The following is a 21,135-nucleotide window of genomic DNA, read 5'->3' as shown; positions in this document are numbered from 1 at the left end:
TACACAAACAACAGTATTTCCTCCAGACTAAAGCTTACATAAACATCTATATGTTAGTGACCTATAATGTGAAAGCCGGAAAACATCTCCGTTGGGAAAAGGCTTGGATGTTATTCCTTCAGTAGTGGGAATTCCAGAGCTGTGTATCTCAAGTCTTGCCTCCATGAAACTTTCCAATGGAGTAAAATTAGGATTCAAGATATTTTCAAGGCCTTCGGATGTCTGTGTCTACAGAGAGATAGAAGTGTTGGGGAAGTGAGGAAAAATATACCTCTGCTTCATTTGCTCCTGCATTTAAGGAACAGACCAGTGGTCCCTTGGGGTCTGAGCAATCTTAAACAGATAAATATTTTCTCAGCTTTAAACGATAAGAGAATAGATTGAAATGGAAAGGAAGGTGGGGGTCTGTTTGAATACGGGGTTAGCGAGAGGACATACTGTAATACATGCTTTCGGAATGACGTCTTCATTGCTAAGCTTTTAAGCCGACATATGATGATTGACATTAGCAATACCCAAGTTTCAGATTGACAGGTATTTAAACGTAAAAACTTTAAGGTTTATAACAGTGCTGTTTATATATAAACAGTACTGTGTAAAAGTTTTAGGCAAAAAGTTAGTATTTTCACTGAAAAAAAATGGTTTTAAGCCAGTTACTTATATATACACACACACACACACACACACATATATATATATATAATTAGTTAAAAAAATTAGTTAATAAATATAATTTTACTAATTAACTAATTAGTAAATTAGTTAATAAATATAATTAGTTTAAAAAAAGCTGCAATAACATTTAAATTAGAGTAAATCAAATGTGTATAATACTATGAATATGTATAAATTATATAAATAAATTTGGAGTGAATCAATTCAAAATCCTAATTTACACAATTCACAATTATAAATAAATAAAAACACATATACATACACACACATATACAGTATATGTATGTATTATAAACCTATGTTAAATGTTAAATAATATTAAACATGTATATATTTAATTATTGTTATGAAAAAATAGGGGATTTGAGTTGAAGCATGGACATTCACCCACAAGGGAAAAAATTAAATAATATTAACAACCAAAATCTTGGCAATGCTTCCTGTTCCCTCCATTGCCTTCTGCCTTTACGGTGTCGAGTCATGTTTGTAATAAAACCTATTTTATTTTTATCGTAACAAACAGCAAACAGACACTCAATCTGACTTATAAACAAGTTCAGCGACATCTGGTGACAGATGAAAACCAGACTTTTGCTCCATTAAACACAATCCTGAGTGAAACGGCACATGAATTAAACCAAAGTCTGGTTTCGATATGCAGAACATGGCCATGAATTAAGGATATTAAACATTTCAAAGAGATAAAATAAGCATAGACGGAGCAGAAATACACAACCTGGCTTGCAACGCAAAGACCAAATCAAAACTAATGTGATTTTTCCAGAAAGAGGAACTCGCCTTGTGTGCATTCGCCGTTAATTTGAGAAGTTTGAGGTACTTAATTAAAGAAGACGAGAGGGAAGAGTTGTGTTTATTGTTGAAGGCTTAGGTTAATGCAGTTCATCTACTGGCTGTTGGTCTTTTCCAGTCTCATTTTCTCCTCTTCCCAGCTTATTCCTTTCAATGATGGAAAGGTCTTTTTTGGATGAACCCGCGAAAGTTTATGCAGTTCGTTATTCTTCTGTCTTTGGTTTAGAGATGCTCCGGTTATAACAGGATGTTTTAAGGGCTTTATTTTCCTGAGGATCACATTGTAATAATGGGAACAGGACTAATAAATAGGCTCTTAGCTTGCTGTTTATACCTCAGGCAGGTTAAATCTAAATGCTTAAGCAGTTTGTTATACATTCTGTCGCTGGATTTGATAATCTGTACATGTTAGCGCAACTGGTCGAAATTAAACCATCACCAAAATATAAACTAAACTCAGTTTGTTAGGCCTCAGGAAATATTGGTCTTCTAAAATAGGTGACATGAAAACCATGCTAAAGCCAAAAATGACATCTGCACTTCATGAATGCCAATCTTGAAATCTTACCAAAAGAAACTAATACTTAAAGTATGTTTCTAAGTAAAAGTAGCTCTCTCAATAATGTTATTTACTCTACCTCTCGTCGTTTCAAGCCCAAATGCTGAAGTTTTTCCAAGTTTATGATAGTTTGAAGTGATCACAGGCCACAATTTGCAGTTTTTTAAACAAATATGGTGACGGTTTGACACCATGATGTTTAGTCATGAGAGAACCAATATATTTGACAACAAGTGCCATAGATGACATATTTGATTAGAAATTTGGCAAGCTAATTTCAAAGTAGCTTCCATAACCGCTGAAGAACTATGAGAGATACTAGTTACAGTTACATATGTGGACAACTAAGGCCGTACCGTCTGAACGGGTCCAGATGTGGAGAGAAGGGGTTTGGCCGCAGCGTCTCTGGCCACCACCAGCTCCACTCGGTCTCTCTGTTGCTGGAGGAGAGCGATGGCCTGCTGCTGCGTCACGCTCTGATCCAGAGGAATCCCATTAATCGCAAGAATCTGATCATTCTCCTGCAATCTTCCATCCCTGGAGATAAGAATTATCATGGTTTAACTTGCCAGTCAAAATACCAGTAATAATAATAAACAAATAAAAAACACACAATTACTACTTTATTTATTATTTTACATTAACCAATTCATCCAGTAAGTAAATTACTATTTTTAAATATGTATATGATGATTATTATTAATATTATTGTTTTTGTTATTATAACTTTTATTATTATCATCATCATCTCGATATTAGAACCATATTGTTATTACTATCTATTTAATCAATTTAATAAATAGACCAATAACATCAGTAAGTACTATTATTATAATCTTAAAAAAAATATTATAATACAAATAAAATGTTATTTTTACATTTTTAAATATAAAACATATTATTTTCAAAAATATTTTTTATTTTTTTAATTTAAAAATAAAATATGTTTTTTTAATTTTTAAATATAAAATATATTATTTTTAATTATAAATAAAATATTATTATTTTCATCCATTCCATTATTTTCAAAAATATGATCAAACTCATCCCGTAAAATAAAAAGTATATTTTTTTTTATTTATTAACTACTTTAAAATGTTTTTATGATGATGATGATGATTATTATTATAATGTTTTTATAATTATAACTGTTATTATTATTACTATCATCGCCATATTATTATTATCCATACTGTTATTTTCTATGTAATGTAATTCATTTATTTAATTTAATAAATAAACAAATAACATCAGTAAGGAGCACTATAACTATTATCATCCATTATCCAACTCATCCTGCAGAATAAAATTATTATTATTATTAACTAATTAAAAAAGTTTTAATAATAATGATGATTATTAATATTATTTTTATTATCATAATTGTTATTATTATCATCATCTCCACATTATTATCCATACTGTTATTATTATCAATTTAAATGTATTGTACTTAATAAATGAATACCAATTACATTACTATGAGTATTATCATTATTATTATCCATTATCCAACTTATGCCATAAAGTAAAAAGCATATTATTATTTTATCCATCATCCAATAAATCCAGTCAATCAATTAATCAATCATATGATTATCCATCTCATCTACATTAAAATAAGTAAATAAATAAATTTAATGCTAATTCAGAATTAGGCACAATTTTTATTTTATTCGTTTTACAAAACTAATAAAAAAATGCACGCATCTATTCCTTCTAATCAAGCAGATTTTAAGATGCATGAGGAAGAATAAATTGATGAGCCTCAGGATACAATCTCAAAACAACTCGTTGCAATCGCAAAAGGAGGAGCCAAAAAGAAAATGATCTAAAACAACATGATATTTGAGGAAAATATGATAAATGAATAAAGCAGAGAGGTCTTACCTGTCTGCGACACTCCCTGGTTGCACCTGTCTGACGAACACACCATGGCCGCCCACCCCCTCTGGTCTCAGGCCCACCACACTGAAACCCAGACCTCCAGATAACGGCTTCTGCAGGCTTATGAGCTCCGTCCTCCGGCCCTGCTGTAAAGAGCCCAGAGACGAAATTAATACAGATGAGAATACACCATCCATACTAACTGGCCGAATCTGAGCAGGGACATTTCGCCAACTGTTTTTCAAATAGTGCCAATAGAGCACATAGTACTCTTTTGTCGTACTGTTTTTCACATACTATAGGGAAGTAGGGAAGTACTTGATTTTAGAAGCAGTGGTTTATGGAGAGAAAAATGACAAAAGATACTGCTGCATGTCCACCTTTGCTGCTGCATGCATCCATCTCTGAAGCTGCTCAGAAGATGCGTTCGTTGAAGCTGTTCCATTGGACACCACGGATCCCAGGCTACTGGATGGACGGCTGGCGCTGACGATCAGCTGCCCCTTTCTGGAGAAACTGAACTCACTGCATGTGCCCGGAGGCAAGCTGTTTAACTGCAAAGCAGAGCGGACAGTCAGTTCCAAAGATAGATGGAGAAAATAATAATAATAATTAGTGCTGTCAAATGATTAATCACGGTTAATCGCATCCGAAACAAAATTTTGTGTTTACATAATATATGTGGGTGCACTGTGTATAATTATTTTGTGTATATATATATAAATACACACACATGCATGTATATTTAAGAAAAAAATATTTATATATAATATAAATATTATATAAATCTATATATAGTATGTACATGAAAATAATTCTTAAATATATACAAGCATGTGTGTGTATTTTTATATATATATATATATATATATATAAAATAATTATACACAGTGCACCCACATATATTATGTATGACAAAATTTTTATTTTGGATGCGATTAAGCGTGATTAATCGGTTGACAGCCCTAATAATAATAATAATAATATTTCCACAACTACAGTGTTTATTAAGTGTTCCATCAAGTGATCCATTAAGTGTTATTACTGTCCATTAATAATAATAATAATAATAAGACAAATCAAATTTAAAAATATGTTCTTGTAAAATATATATATATATATATATTTTAAATCAGTTGTTCCCAATAACAAATTTGTTTGATACTACGACTTCTACTACTACTGATAATAAAATAATAATGCAAATATAGTTATGTAGACAAATATAAATTTAGCCCATTTTTGAATTTAGCCCAATTTTTGATTTAACCCAAAGAAAGAAAGAAAAAGAAATAGAAATATATAAAGAATAAAAACATTTGTTTGAAATACATTTGAAAAATACTAATAATAAAATAATGAAAATATTATAATAGCAATAATTAGTTGTACTGTTATTATTATTTAAAAAAAAAATCCAAACTAATTCATAAACAGACACAATTAAATTACTATTAATTATAATTATTTGTATTAATAGATGAGCTGTAATAAATACTTAAATGTTTCAAAAAAAAAAATATATATATATATATATATATAATAAAAATAATAATTAAATTATATATATATATATATATATATATATATATATATACACACACACACACACACACATACTGTCCTATAGGCAGAGGAAAGGAAGGAAAAAATAAAAGGTGGAAAAATCAATAGATTCCTCTGCAGTGTTCGCTAGTCCCCAACAGGTAATGTATTAATGACCTTTAGACTGTGGGAACTTATCAGTCTTGTGCTTATTTAGTCCGGGCTGACAGAGCAGGTTCCAGCCTATTTCATCGATACATCTCCGACAAGGCAGTTACTCAAACTGAGACAGTGGATATTAAGGCTTGATAGAAACTCCGACTGTTGCCCGCCTCGACATACTTGATAGGTTTTTCACCTGACGCATTCATAGGCGCACGTCTGACCTTCCCAGCACTTAGAATATGAAGGCGAGCTTCCGTTATTGCCATTATCTTAATTTGGTGTGCGGATTGTTTATTGTAAAGAGGTTTCTTGTGTCAATAAAAACTCAGACTGAATACAAATAGGGACGAGGGACTTTCAGAATGCAGAGTATGCGGTGAAGAAACACATGGCCACCGGCCTGCACTCTGGGATGGATGCAAAATAAACGTTTATTTGAATCTAAATAAATAACGTGACATCTTTGGCATCATGAATACACATTAAAAACTGCCATTTTATCTGATCTTGGAGATTCTTTACAATTTTAATGAACTGAAACATAATGGCGCGTTCTATTATAGCTAGTGCTGTAGCGGCGCGTCGATGATTCGGCGTCAAAATTGCGTCGACGTCATATTTTAGCGTCGACGCTTCTTTATTTATTTATTTTTTGCATGTTCCCGGCGGTACAACTTGCCACACACACGTGGGAGACCGAAACATTGCAGAATAGAGGACGAAGACAACTAGAAGTGAATGTGCTATCCATTAAATGAATCACACACAGTAAACAAACCCTTAAGAAAAAAAAATTTGCAATTTAGATGCGCAAACTGGGTGCCGGTGTGGTGAGACGTACAAGCTCGGGCAGATTCGGCTTGAAGTCGTTTCCGGATGCGGCGCCGGGCGCGCTGTTACAAAAAAAAAGGCGTACACACAGCCAGCCACAGTCTTGAGTCTTCCTGGTCTTGCGCACCCAACGCGCCGTGCGCACATTCGCGCTCGTGCGGACGTGTCGAGTATAAACAAGGCACGGAGTAAACGTGTCAGCACGCGCTCTGATCAGTAGGTGCACAAACCTCTCCCGATTCATCTCCAGTAGTAAAAGGCAGCCTCCGATCGCACCACTAACTCCGCCTCCGTTTCCCTCCTCAGCTGATATTAATATTTAAACATTCTCTATGATAAAAAATGTTTGTAAAAAATATTTTAATAACACGGTTTTGGCGGTTGTAGAGTTATAATGATGGTGTTCAAATACATAACATTAGACTAACGTTAGCCAGCTTATAGTATCTTGATTCAGTATGCCAGTATTCATTTGAGATATTGTTTTTTTATTAATTGAGCAGCAGAAAAAATATTCTTTATATTAGTCGTCCAATTAGTCATTAGATTAGTCGACTAATCGATAAAATAATCGCCCAACTAATCGTTAAGTTAATAATCGTTTACCCCAGCCCTAATTATAGCCAATGAACCGACTCGGACGTCGGATATGAAGTCACGTCCACACTTTAAGCGTTCTATTATGTTTTGCGTGTCCGCCACCCGGAAAGCTGTTGTAATGGTAGCACTAACCAAGTATCAGGCACTTACATTAAAAAAAAATATATTATGACTACGCCTTATCAAAACGCAGCCATTTGAACTTGAAAATGTTAACTTTATTTCATGTTTTTCATGTTAATCTTCTGTTAGCAACGCTAACAACGTTAGTAATTGCACTCACAACAACCGATTCCCATACGCAGTAATACGAGTGATTATAATCGTCATTTAAAATACCAAATCGGTTCAAAAACAATGAAAACAATTCATACAAGTCACACAGGGTGCAGCCATCTTGAATTCCGAAACCGAATTCTTGCTTGGTGTCCTCACGGTTGTCCGACGTCCGAGAGGAGAAATCCGAGGAAAGGGGCGTGTTGCTAGGCAACGTCGGTTTTCCGATTCAGATCTCCGAGACAGATAAATAATACAACGCCCCATAAGTAATGCATTTAACTTTTTATCAATAATACTGATGCGCAAAATGAGGAACAAAGACGCAGCAGCTCATTTCCATAATCGACCAACAGAATCTACCGAGAGCAGCGCAAAATAGCGTAGGGTCACAAACAAGCACAGCAGGCACAGCAAATTAAAAATATGTTATGATAATAATATGTTCAGAAAAAATCTAGTAGCTAAAAAGTCCTAGTGCATTTTTAAGTTTCACATACAAACGACAACATTGACACGAATCTGCGAAAACAAATGGCCAGTAGCCAGGCCAGTAGTTGGCGATGTCACTTTATAAAGAAACACATGCGCCTATAAACTGAGCACGTAATACACATGACGTCACCGTTTTCACGTTTTTGTAGTTTTCACAGAGATGATAACAGTATCGTTTTCAAAAAACGATAAAAGTTTTTCGTGTAAACAAACGGTCAAAAGTCATGTAAATACCCGTAAATTGACCATCACAAACTTTAGTAAATCACGTTGTGTGATTTATTTACATACTCTCCTCCCATAATTTTTACATCTGAAAGGTAAACTTTTATGTCCTCGTCTCATATATGAAATGCCTGTGATTCACGACTACCTGCTAATGGACTCAAATTCGCAACGTAGCCTTGTTTGGGTAAGGGCAAAATGCATGAGATGTAGTACCTTCAATGCCCTGTAGATGGCACTTGTTTTGTAGCAGAAATAAACTGCTGCAGAAAAAGTGCCATGCAAAATGTAACTAATCACATTACTCATTAAAAATGTATTGAAGTAACTCTCAACAGAGAGTTGCTAATATCTTTGATACTCAGTAAAACTACAAAGTAGCCAAAAAGATACTTATGTACAGTTCCTAACTCCATTTAGACCCAGTCTCGGTATGTAGGGTGTCCCATTTGTCATTTAAGGTTTCAGAAGGGTGCTGATATGTGCCCTCGATACACACGTCTGCTGTAGACTTCTACCCCACCGTCAAAGCGGCATTACGTGTGGACTCACAAGGGCTCCATTTGGGACAAGGCCTTACTCAAATACTTTACACCACTGAAATATTGACGGTAGTACTTTTAAATGGCAAATATACAAGTAGTTTGTGGCCTTGGGGCTCACAGTAAGGGTGTTTTTGAAGGTTTATATGCTAATGCAAGTCTGACCTGGTCTTTCAGCTGTTTGACTGAGTGTTGCAGGGTGAGGATGTGGCCGAACAGAGGGCTCTGCAGGGCTTCCTTCAGCGTACCGAGCCTGTCGCTGTGGGTCCACTCTTCTCTCTGCACCAGCTTGGACTGCAGCCTTTCTAAGGCCTGGAGCACCTGCTGCCGCTCGGAAGCAGACACTGAGAACACACACAGTCAAGATATTAACCATGCAAAGAAGGATTAAACAAAGAGCATGCTTGTGTGGATGAAAATTACAATTACTGATACCTGTCGGTAAGTTCTCATACATTGTCGTTCTCTCGATAATTCAGTGCAGATTGATCTGTGAAAGGAGATGAAAATAGATATTAGAGCTTAAGTTTGATCTTAAATGTCAATGTCCTTGGACAAATATAAAAAGGATCATTCTCATAATTTAATGGATAAGACTGATCCAACACTGTAAAATTTCAAATTTGTTATGTAGACAAATATATATTTACATACACACACACACTTACATTTACAAACTTTTTGTCAGACGTAATTAATCAATTTGACAGGACTAGCGTGTGTGTATGTGTGTATAAATAATTTAGCATAGCCAAAAAAAAATGTATATACACTACATAAAAAAAGGTTGTTTTTCTCACTTTCTATAACTGTGGGAACCCTGAAATGGTTCTCATTCAAAATGTATGCTGATATTATGTGTTTATTTTCATATTATCAAAGATAAATCAAGGCATCTTAACCTATAACAATATCCTTTATACATTCAGACAGCAGTTTCTGTTCACGTGACCAGCCATCAAAGCAAAAGTGAGAAAAAGCAATTTACCTTACTTACCAACAATGTCCATATACACTTGCTCTTGAGGTTCACCTAAATCTCTGTCGACTTTGGCTCTCTCATAAAACACAATCCCGCATTTCAAGTGTTTTTTTAGGGCTGTTTTGTCTGTACGTGTGTTTACACCTGCGCGAGCCTCACCTGAAACCAGGAAGTGCGTGATCATTCAATTTTCAGTGAACTTTATTTATGTTAAACACAAAATAACAACGAAACCATTATGTAACTGAAGGGTAAAGATGTGTTTATACTAATTCTAATCAAAGTCTAATCAAAAGCATAATTTATATTACGTCATAAATAATATAAACGATATAAACGGAATCAAACAGGTGCATACGCGTAAAACACTGAGTCATCACTGAAATCAGTGCTGAAAACTTCGTGACAGTGTGAATAATACATTAAAGAATCATTCTATCAATCGAAAAGTGCTTTGTTTTAAAATATCAACCATATCTTGAAAAGAATGACATACAACATAATACACAAACATGCTCCTGCTTCCCAATACAAAACCCCCCATTATTGTGACACAGGCTAGCGCAGTTAGCCGGTTATAAAGTTGATTGTTAGCATTAAACACCGTGATTAAGTTTAACCGATACTTGGTTTTGCGTGCAAACTTGCTATACAGACCAATCCGGCTTTACTAAGTATATGTATAAAGTTAAACGCGTTAAATAAGAGAATTCTGAGAGACTTACGTGCTATGTCCGCGGCGAATCTTGTGCACTGTTCCTTTAAGAGCTCCAGCAGTCACGTGATCGTTCAACATGGCGTTACACTGGAGGAGTTTGATGCGCTTTCGTTCATCAACACGGCCGCTAATCATCTTCTCCTTCTGCCTGACTGTCATCCACAGTCTGGGGAGTGATGTGGACAACTGTGATAAACTGCAGTTGGGACAATATCCTTTCAAAATCGCCTTAATATATTGGAATCGTTGAATCAGTAGTAGCCTGCTAGCTAGCATTGTGGCTGCAATTGATGGTTGTTTATAACATGAAAGTGCTGATTTTACAAATAAGTCTTTTTTTTTTTTTTTACATAATTACGGTATAATTATCCCGATTTGGTGTTTAGATCTGTGATTTAATAGTGTAACGTAATAGTGATATAGATCGCTATATATATATATCCTAAATAGCATATCTGTTTGCTCTGTTTAACGTTAGACCTTTTGGAATATTTCAGATGTGTTTTTATTATACATATGCGTAAATGAATTACATTCTGTGTCTATATATGTTAAACCGACATAATAATGAACGACATGCTCGCCCTGTCTATGATGGCTCATGTCACTCATATCCGATCAATAATCGCTGTTTTCCTGTTTATTGTTGTGAAACTGCTTTGAAATAGTCTGTATTGTGTAAGTTAGAGCACTATATATAAAAAGGTGACTTGAACTGGCTATTGGAAATCAGCATCACTAATGTTGCTTTAAGATTTTAATACCATTTGATTCCTCCTTAACATTGCTTAGATATCTGTGTAAAGAACCCAAAATAGATGATGCAACTCAAGAGCCAGAAAACTGCAAGGACCGGTTGGCCTGGGGTGGGTCTGCTTTTATCATGTTTCACTATTTAAAATGCTTCCACGTTCTTTGACATATAATAATGAAATATTTATTATGCATAATTTATTGTAATATATAAATAATATATTACATTGATGTTTTTTATATACAAGTATTAAATAATGTATAATAAATATTCTATTTTAGTATTTTATGCATTATATGTAATGTATAAAATGAAACATTTATTATTCATAATTTATTAATATACTGTATATGTGTGTAGAGGATAATATAATTATATAATAAATTAATAAATAAAAAATATAATGTATACAGTTAATGTATAATTAATGTATCATACATATTTTATTAAAAAAAATAATGTAATGTATAATGTTATGTGTGTTATATGTATTTTTGATTTAAATATATATTTGATAATATATTCTGATTATTATATAAATACATAACATTATATATATATATATATATAATGTTATGTGTGTGTGTGTGTATTTTTTATTTCAAAACGTATATACTATTTTATATATACATCAATGTACCATTTAATATACATTTTATAAACAATATATTAAAATTATATAATTGTATAAAATAATGTATAATGAATAACTTATAGTATTAAATATAAATGATAGTTTAATGATATTTATATATATTATAATGCATATGTGTACACACACAGTATAGATAATTTAACAGTGTTAACAGTGTATAATATAATATACTATATGTAGTAGTATTATTATAATAACAGTTAAGTGGCTCTATAATTGCCAGAATATGCCTGACACCAGTTATGACTTGTGGTATATGAACTGAGGAATCTAAGGCTGTGTTGTCATTGCAGTGGAATGCCTTCCTGCTCCAAACATCAGCTGTCGGCTGTCAAATGGAACACAGTTCAAATTCAGCGGTGAAGAGGTCGGGTTCAACAAAAGCGTCCCATGTCGAAATGTGTAAGTCAAACTTTACCTTCTTGACATGGCCTTACATTTAAAACATTTTTGTTAATATCTATTGTTTTGTCTAACATTAGGAGTGGTTACTCGTACAAAGTGGCTGTTGCGCTGTCACTCTTCCTGGGATGGATTGGGGCGGATCGGTTCTACTTGGGATACCCGGCCTTAGGTAAGAAACTATCGTCGGCTAAATGGAACTTGGCTAAATGTGTAGGTCACTAGGCTATGGATCCAACATTGTATTTTTCTCTCTTTGGCTGTGTGCCGTTGCCCCGAAATCCCCTCTTTCTGGCACCCATTTACCCATCAGTAACTCGTGAAAATGTTCTGTCAGTAACAATCTCAATATTATTTATGTCTGTATTGTTTATGAATAATATCGTGCTTTCCCCTGGCTCACCTGATTTCCAGCAAACAGGAGGAGTGACTGTCAGCCCAATATTTTTTTCTATTATTCTGCAGCTATTCACTTTGAAGCCATTATCAGGATTCAGGCACATACCTACTTGAAAATATCTTGTGCGAGTGCTGCGCTGTAACACAAGGGACCTTCAGAACAGACAGAATCAGTCCTGGATGTTCTGCTGTTGACATCATCTTTCGCCTACTTTCCAAGGACACACCTTTTTTAAAGAGGCAGATATAGACATGGTCAGCAGCACTCATATGGAAATCTGATTTGAGACCGATAATAATAGGAAGATGGTATTTATAGCCAGTAGTCTATATAATTACAGATTAGTGGTCGACTAATAGTTGTTTTTAAAGGCCGATCCTGGTAATGAAATCTATAGACTAGAGTGGCAGATATAATCTTGAATTTTACTTAATTGAATTAATCATATAATTGAATTAATTGAATAATTGAATTAAAACCTTTTTTTTTTTTACAGAGTTTCATGATAGCAAATGAGATGTAGACAAAAATACAGACTTTAAGTTAGCACTTATTTATATAAACATTTGATTATTATTTTAAATTAGCTGTTATATTTTCAATTTTAATTGATTTTCATTTTTATTAGTGTTTTATTTATTTTATTTTACTTGGTAATTTTAGTACTTATTTCAGTTTGTCGCTAAGGCAAAATTTCTCATTTTTGTTTATTTATATTCTATTTTATTTCAGTTAACACAAATGTTTTAATAGTTTTAGTTAACGATTATTTGTTTGGTAGACTTAGCAGGGCACAGTTATATTATTAAAAATCAATTAGAATTTTACAACAGTGCAATAAATAATTACTACATTTATGAGATTCAGTTTACAAAAAAAAAAAAAAAAAAACCTAAAGCATCTGGTCATAAATTTGGAGAGATTATTAGGGGGGAAATGTGTTTAATTTTTATGAAATTAATGTCTAAATGGAAAAAAAAAAAAACGGTGGTTCTTAGTGGTTTATATCTTTAAGCAAAATAAAAAATGCTTATGAATTTAGGAAGACATAGCTTGTTTCTGCCAATGAATAAAAAATAAAAAAGATAATTGTGACTATCTCTCAAATCTGACTTTTTTCTTGCAATTGCGAGTTTACATCAGAATTGCGTGATAATTGAGTTATAAAGTCAGAATTGCAAGATTCTGAGAAAAAAAAAATGTCTTTATTTTCCTCAGAATTGGACTTTATAGCTCACAAATGTGAGTTTATATCTCTCAATTCTCAGAAAAGATGTTGGAATTGTGGGTTTATTTCTCGCAATTATGAGAGAAAAAAAGTCTGAATTGTGAAAGAAAAATTCACAATTATCTTTTTAAAAAAAAGTATTAAATATCAGAAACAAGCTTCCATAGACACGCGACCTGGATTTTAACCAATTTTGTGGGAGGCCCTCCAACACACATGGACTAGGCCACAAAATGTTTGTTTAAAGTTTTGATTTTGATCAGAGATTGGTGGTTAAAGTGTTTTTGGCCTTGACCTTCCCCTTTGACCACAATATAAACCATCCCCAACAAAAATCACCACTGACGTCATGAAACGGGTTTGGAATCGCTTTTAAGAAAAGGTGCATGCTGTTCACATGTGAGGCCAACATTATCAGTCCTTGCATGTTCTGCTTTTCAGAACATGTGAAAAAAAAAAAATCATCAATGACCCCTTTTTTTGGTACCAACCGTTTTAACAAAACGAATCTGCATGCGACAGCTAATTAACTAAAACAGTTCTCTTTGCCATCAGATCTCATGGTGTTTGTCTATCTATCCCATGGTGCAATTATTGTCATCGCATGCAGATGAGTTCAAGTTCTTTCTGCCGTTCTCCACGTTTTAAGGACTTCCTGATCAATTAAGCACCTGCGTTAGGACAAAAGGCCCTGGGCTTTTGAAGGTCCCCCTTGTTCCTGGCTTCTTTGTGCGAGGAACGCAGGAGTTTGTGAAAGGCAGACTCACACCGTGCTGGAGTCAGTTGTATAGCCTTGTTCATAGCCCAGCAGCTCTGGGGTCAGTCCAGACCAGGTGTGGCTCAAAGGAAGGCCTGGACTTGTTGAGAAGACATTCTGCAGGTGGCTTTTTTGATAGCCGTCCTGGAATCAACATGCCTAAACCCCTCAATGACCAATTATAAGTAATATTAGGGATGATTAGCAGCAATTATGGTTGAATCGCAGGGTGGAAGGGGCTTTTAAATTGACTGCAGATCTCATGGGCTCCTGATGGTGTTTCAAAAGATCACGCAATGGACATCCAAACGTACTACTTAAATTTAAACCAAAATTGTTTATTTTGAGGCGATTATTTGTGGGCATTATAAATTTGGCTCATGAATATTAATTGACGGTCCTACCTATTTGCTGGAAGGCATTTAAGTCTTTAATGCCCAAAATTCAGTTCTATGAATTGGCTGATTATTATAATTTGACCATACAGCCTTGCTCAGTGGCTTAAACACTTTAAAAACAGAAAAAATCAGGTGCATGTTAAATAGCTTTGGCCTAAAAAATTGTTTTTGTTTGTGGTCATACAGAGAAGCCAGAGAGAAAGTGTTGGAAAGCTTTTCAGTATGTTCTTGGTTAACGTGTGGATCACTCTTTGTTCATTCCCAGGCCTGCTGAAATTCTGCACTGTGGGGTTCTGTGGAATTGGAAGCTTAGTGGACTTCATGTTGATCTCCATGCAGGTAAGAGACTTTAATTTCCAGGTTTTGGCCCATTTATACTTGTTTACTTTTCCTTCTGCATTCTTTTTGGAGCAATCAATTTTTATTCTTTTATTTTTGGTTACTTATACCTAATTTAATAGTTATCAGGGTTTTTGTTTTTATTGGCTGTGATTTTCACACTGTATTTTGCTTTCACTGTGGGAAGAGAAAGGTATTTAAGGTTTGTAAATGTTGCATCATATCTAGTTGGTTCTAACAATAACTGTCAACAAAACAAAGTGTATTATTTATTCATAATTTATTTTGAAAAGCATAATTTTTCTCTTAAAGCAACCTTCTACAGATATTGGCTGGTAATTTGAGGCTAATAATTTAAGAATGCAAATGAAAAAAATCTACTATAATATAAAATATACCTTTCAAACACTGTTAAAGTCAAGTGAACAGTCTGTAAGAAAATTAGATAAAGCAATAGCACAAATAAACACAATAGAATGAAAACGCTAATTAAATAAACAGGGTTTTTTTTAGGGTTTTTAAGTAGATCTAACAGTACTTGGATACAGATTATGTACAGAAATTGAATAAAGTAATCAAATGTAAAATAACTGCATGGTTTTCACTGTATAAATTAAAACAAGTAGATCTATAGAATCTTTATCAAAGAATTCGTATTTATATAATTCTTATTAAAGTAACAAAATTTTAAGTCAAGAGCATTGAGTGATCGAGTCTGTTGTTTGATATTAGCATGCTGTCACTTAAAGGAGTAGTTCACTTTTGAAAAAAAAAAATTTGCTGATAATTTACTCACCCCCATGTCATCCAAGATGTCCATGTCTTTCTTTCTTCAGTCGAAAAGAAATTAAGGTTTTTGATGAAAACATTCCAGGATTTATCTCCATATAATGGACTTCGGTGGGAATCAAACGGTTCAAGGTCCAAAAGACATTTTCAGTGCAAACTGTTCAAAGGGCTTTAAACGATTCCAGACGATGAATATGGGTCTTATCAAGCGAAACGATCACTCATAAAAAAAAAAAGTTTAAGTTTTATAAGCGCAAATGCTCACCTTGCTCTGTTCAATAATGCACGTTTGTGACTCTCCTGTTCGAACTCGTTCATCAAAATTAACAAATCTTTTTCAACGAACGAATTGACTCGGAAAATGATTTGTTCATTTTGATGAACGAGTTCGAACAGGAGAGTCACGAACGTGCAAGGCGAGCATTGGCAGTTTGTACTGAAAGTGTCTTTTGGAAAAAGTTGGATGACGTGGGGGTGAGTAAATTATCAGCAAAAGTTTTTTGAAAAGTGAACTACTCCTTTAAGACATTATGCACAGATGCAAGTGCTGATACTGTACAACTGTATTTTCTTTCTCAACAGTTTACGTTCACTTAAGATGTAACCGACTATGATACTCAGCAAGATGGGCATTTTGACAGTATTGTGTGAAATTGTCTGTTTGAGCGCAAGAAGACGTGAAAGGGAGCTCAATTGTGTATTCACAACGCCCTGTCAGACGCGTCTGCTTTGGATGTCAAGTTTGCACACATAAAACTTCTTACACAGCATGTACGAGTTATCTTTTGCGTCTTTTACTGCTTAAATGTTTCAATTGGCAAGGCTTAAAAGTGTCTGCTATATGACTACTACCTTACATTTAGCATATTAGAGCAGTAACCAGGGAAGGCACTTTACCCACAATCCTGTAAATGAGCTGCAGAGACTCAGCACGGACTTGTACTTGAATGCTTGTGTTTGTATTCAGTGGCACCTGTGTCTCTCCTCCGGTGGCTCCAGCACTGTGAAAGGAGCTAATGAGAGCCTCGTTTGTTTTCGCCTACTCCTCCTCCTCATGTCCCAAGCCGCACACTCCCACAGGACTCCCCTAACCTCCATTAAAGGCCCCCTACACCTGACAGGAGAAAAAAGACGCTCCATTTGTCATCTTGTTAGGCCTAACCTCACCCTCTCCACTCTCATTAGGCCTCACAGGCCTGAATGAAGCTATACAAGAGAGATGTTTGCTCACCGCTGCCACTTCCACATGCCACCAATGACAGATATTTATGGCAAGCTCTTATGCATGTTGAAGGATGGCTCCAGGAATAATTATTACACGTACTTTAGAAATCCTCCGGCTGTTGCGTCATGCTGGAAATGTTTGCGTCCCCTGCTGCTAGTGAAAACTATTTTTTTTTGTGTGTGTGTCTGAACTACTAAGCGCTGGGGAAACAATGACTTGATGTTTTCCAACATGTTTCAACAGGACAGGACGGCGTGTTACGATACCTTATTCGTAGTTAGAATGCGATTTCTTTCAAGACTTTTGTCATTTATAAGCTTTAAAGGTTCTTGCCTTTTAATCTCTTTCACATTTACTGACTTCCATAAACACTGTGAGCCTCAAGTCCTCTATACCTTGTTTGATTATTCGCAGTCGCTTGCAGCGCACTGCTTTAAAACAATACCTGTCCATTCATTGACAATTTCATGCTCCTGCTGGTTTATCATGACTCCTTCAGTTGTTTTGCGTTCCTCCCGCTCTTTCCTAGCCGCAGTGGATAAATAAACCAAGCCTTTATTTTTTTAAATGGCCGTGGCGGCTTTGATTAACAGGGCCACTGCAGTGTTTATTGTTCTCTTAATGTCTTATTGAAGGCCCTGGGAGAGCAATGCTTTTAAGAAGTGCCTCTGGCAGCCAAAGCTGTCACGCGCTAACATTCTCAATTAGCTGTCGACTGTCGTGCCTCTTCGTTTTTAAATTGTGACACTTTTGATAAAGAGTATCCCCTTCCCTCGGGACCCCATTTGCGCTCACCGCTCCTTTCTAAAACCCCATATTTTATACACCAAACTACCTTCGCTAAGAGCTGTCTCGTTCGGGAAATGCATCTTTGAGAACTTATAAATAAACACCTGGGATGTCACTGTAATTTATATTCATCAATATTCCTTCCTGCGAGACGTGCCACAATTCGGCACCTATAGTGATGTAATATTACGGCACAGTATTAGAAACTTACCGTATTAGAGTGGAGGAATCAATCGAGTTTGATGGATCGAATGGAGTAGTTCACTTTAAAAAAAAAAAAACTTTTGCCAATAATTTACTCACCCCCATGTCATCCAAGATGTCCATGTCATTCTTTCTTCAGTCGAAAAGAAATTAAGGTTTTTGATGAAAACATTCCAGGATTTTCTTCATATAATGGACTTCAATGGGAACCGAACGGTTCAAGGTCCAAATGAGAGTTTCAGTGCAGCTTCAAAGGGCTTTAAACGATTCCAGACGATGAACAAGGGTCTTATCAAGCGAAACGATGGCCCATCTAAAAAATAAAAATAAAAATTAAGTTTTATAAGCTCAAATGCTCACCTTGCTCTGTTCTGTGACGAGTGTTCGTGACTCTGCTGTTCAAACTCGTTCATCAAAATGAACAAATCTTTTTTTCGAGTTATGACTCGAAGGGTCCTAGATAATTCCTATTCAAGAAACTCTAGTCGACCACCACACCGATCTAGACAACTCTCGGCCAATGCCATTGTGAGAGGAAATAGCTTGTATTGGGCCACTGCCAGATGAGGTAGATATGGTAGAATAGTGTCTGTGTTTGGTGGGGGGTTTTCTCCCTCCACCAGATGTGTGTTCTCATTATCATCCCGTCCCAGAATGGAGCGGAGCAGAGCCGGCATAGCCAAGTGTTGGGCACGCACGCCTGCAGGAAGTCTTTGTGCGTCAGTCCAAGCATGTTGCTCGTATAGAAGCTGATCTCAGAACTGGCACGGGCCCCAGTTTGGGCTCTAGGCTCATTGCTGAAACTCTGATCTGGGGACTGTCCTTCGGGACACTCCTCCTCACTAGGACTCAGAAAGCAACCTCAATTACAGCACTGCCTGGGGTTAAACTTAAATTGCATCCAATTCGGCATTACTGTCTTATAATTCAATTGCATGAGCATGAGCCATCTGAGGAAAACGATAGACCCAACCTGCCCACCTGGTATTCATCATTGTGTAATGCGGAATCATGTAATTGTCTGGTGAAAGATTACATTGTTATGTATGTCTCCCTACGCCGCTCTGACATTTGAGACTCACTTTGTTTGCTCTGGCATAGATTGTGGGTCCATCAGACGGTTCGGATTACATCGTGGACTACTACGGGGCACGCCTTACCCGTCTTTCGATAACAAATGAGACCTACAGAAGAACGCAGCTCTCTCCGTGAAGACGCCAGGTGAGGATCTGTTTGTCAAAGCTATAAAAACGTATCTATCCAGAGTTGGACTGGAGGTTCATGAACTTTGTCACACAGCAGAGCTGAGAGAACAGAACAAGGGGCAAATGGGTAAGTCGCATATTTTGAAAGTTCTTCAAAGGCGAGTCAAGGTCAATGGTGATCTCAAGTGACCTCCTGAGGTATCAAAGCAAACTGGCAGACCAAGGACACCTTCAGCTTGATCTAAGCCCTTGTCCACCACCCCTCACTCTCTTGTTCCCCAGAAGGGGCTCCCTGCTCTAGGGAGAGAGCGATTAAATGTCAAACGTGCCGAGAGGACGTTGGGAAAACACGGCGAGGTCGTGAGATTGCACTTATTATGGCTGGCACCAGGGCTGCATCTGTTGAATTTTCTCCTGGTTCCCCACACACACGCTCTTGCAGACATCCCCATATCCAAAAGAAAATAGTGGCTGCGTTCTAGACGATTGCTTATATCTGTGCCTTTCCCCTATCTGTTTCTGTTTCCTGCCCGTTCGGTTCTCTGGTTAACATTAGCTGAAGCAGGGGTAATGGCGGTGACAGGGGTGTTATGTGGAATGGGACCCATGTGGAGACCATTACTTGCTCTCCTGTGTTTACATTGTTCCAGCATAAGCCTCCGAAGATACAAGGTCTCAATCCCACATCATTCATTTGCCACATATCCTTGTATACTTGCTTAGGACAGTTTCATGATGCAAGTCTAGTGGAGAACTGTCACTGACCAGGTTTATCTGTGTTTGACTTAAAAATATCAGGCCAAAGAGAGTCAAATGCAGTCCTTGTACACTGAAGAAAAAAAAAGTAAGCTTGTCACTGGGGCAGTACACTTAAAGTACCTTATCTGCACCTAAAAGATACAAAATTAGTACTTTAAAGTAGTACTGCGAATCATTTAAGAACTTCAGTTGCAAAAAAGGTACAATGATGTCCCATTGAGGGTACTACCTCAGTGATAAGCTGTTGTACCCCTAAAGGTAAACAACAACAAAAAAAAAAACTAAAAATCTACAGGGCACGAAATCCTCCAATAAATGTCCTGGAACCAACAACTTAATCCTTTTTCTGTTTTTCTATGTTTCAACCTTATAAATAGTTTCCCATGTTTACATCAGCTCTGGAATGAATCCAGAAACCTAAATGATGTTCTTCCTCGTATAGGAAAAATGATACAAATCCATTTCAACATTGGAAACGTTGTCGTCTTAAGTGTGGGAAGAGACTGATTTATCTTCTGCTTGTGTTGTCCTGGACCTGCTCCCAAACACAACTAACTCTTTCCATTCTGCTGTTTCAGGTGGATCCCAATGAGATGACCCACCAAATGTACAGGATCATATTATGTAAATGCCATCTTTTCTTTGGATATGCCTTTGCCGTTTCCAAACACAAAGACACATGGATATGCCAAACTACGCTCTGGGAAAGACTAGCCCATGCAAATACGGCTCAGTGTGTGCTCCAAGTCCTGCTCAATCACTCTCTCTCCCATCATTCTTCAATCTCTTCCTTTGAGTCATGTTGCAAGAATGTAGTCCATCATTTTGTTTCTTTTCATTCCGTGCTCACACTAGCTTCACATCGTTGGACATTGTGTGATGTTTTGATGTTATTTAAACACTGTAAATAAAGTTTTAATA

General features: G+C 35.9%; 2 protein-coding genes across 11 annotated transcripts in view; one reads left to right on the top strand and one right to left on the bottom strand.

The window, feature by feature from the left end:
* Positions 1–10,440, bottom strand: part of patj (PATJ crumbs cell polarity complex component) — a 120,271-nt gene extending 109,831 nt beyond the window's left edge. For 5 of the 10 annotated variants that reach the window (XM_089134808.1, XM_089134823.1, XM_089134821.1 and 2 more), the window contains exons 1-7: positions 10,318–10,440; positions 9,608–9,751; positions 9,046–9,100; positions 8,776–8,954; positions 4,312–4,485; positions 3,935–4,077; positions 2,401–2,581 (exon numbers count right to left, since the gene is read on the bottom strand). In XM_089134808.1, the coding sequence (XP_088990934.1) occupies positions 2,401–2,581; positions 3,935–4,077; positions 4,312–4,485; positions 8,776–8,954; positions 9,046–9,067 (699 nt within the window). In that variant the 5' untranslated portion in view covers positions 9,068–9,100; positions 9,608–9,751; positions 10,318–10,440. Of the gene's footprint in view, positions 1–2,400; positions 2,582–3,934; positions 4,078–4,311; positions 4,486–8,775; positions 8,955–9,045; positions 9,101–9,598; positions 9,752–10,088; positions 10,106–10,317 lie in introns of those variants that run through there. The other 5 variants (XM_089134815.1, XM_089134820.1, XM_089134827.1 and 2 more) reach the window with 3 other exon arrangements.
* tm2d1 (TM2 domain containing 1) lies at positions 10,387–20,932 on the top strand. Its single transcript, XM_089134832.1, has 7 exons — positions 10,387–10,525; positions 11,108–11,176; positions 12,013–12,121; positions 12,202–12,293; positions 15,170–15,243; positions 19,352–19,471; positions 20,793–20,932. Exons 1-6 carry the CDS (start codon positions 10,387–10,389, stop codon positions 19,460–19,462), a joined length of 594 nt encoding a protein of 197 aa, XP_088990958.1. The 3' UTR covers positions 19,463–19,471; positions 20,793–20,932.
* Positions 20,933–21,135: the final 203 nt, after the last annotated feature.

Source organism: Pimephales promelas, chromosome 2 (genome assembly GCF_988280905.1).
Source record: "Pimephales promelas chromosome 2, fPimPro1.hap1.1, whole genome shotgun sequence".
Taxonomy (NCBI): Eukaryota; Metazoa; Chordata; class Actinopteri; order Cypriniformes; family Leuciscidae; genus Pimephales; species Pimephales promelas.
Note: the sequence above shows the minus strand (reverse complement) of the source record. Positions and strands in the feature narration are given on the sequence as shown.

Coding starts and splice junctions, on each gene's coding strand:
- tm2d1 (XM_089134832.1), top strand. CDS start 10,387: ATGGCGTTACACTGGAGGAGTTTGATGCGCTTTCGTTCATCAACACGG. Junction 10,526..11,107: donor ACTGCAGTTGGGACAATATC/CTTTCAAAATCG, acceptor TGCTTAGATATC/TGTGTAAAGAACCCAAAATA. Junction 12,122..12,201: donor AGCGTCCCATGTCGAAATGT/GTAAGTCAAACT, acceptor GTCTAACATTAG/GAGTGGTTACTCGTACAAAG.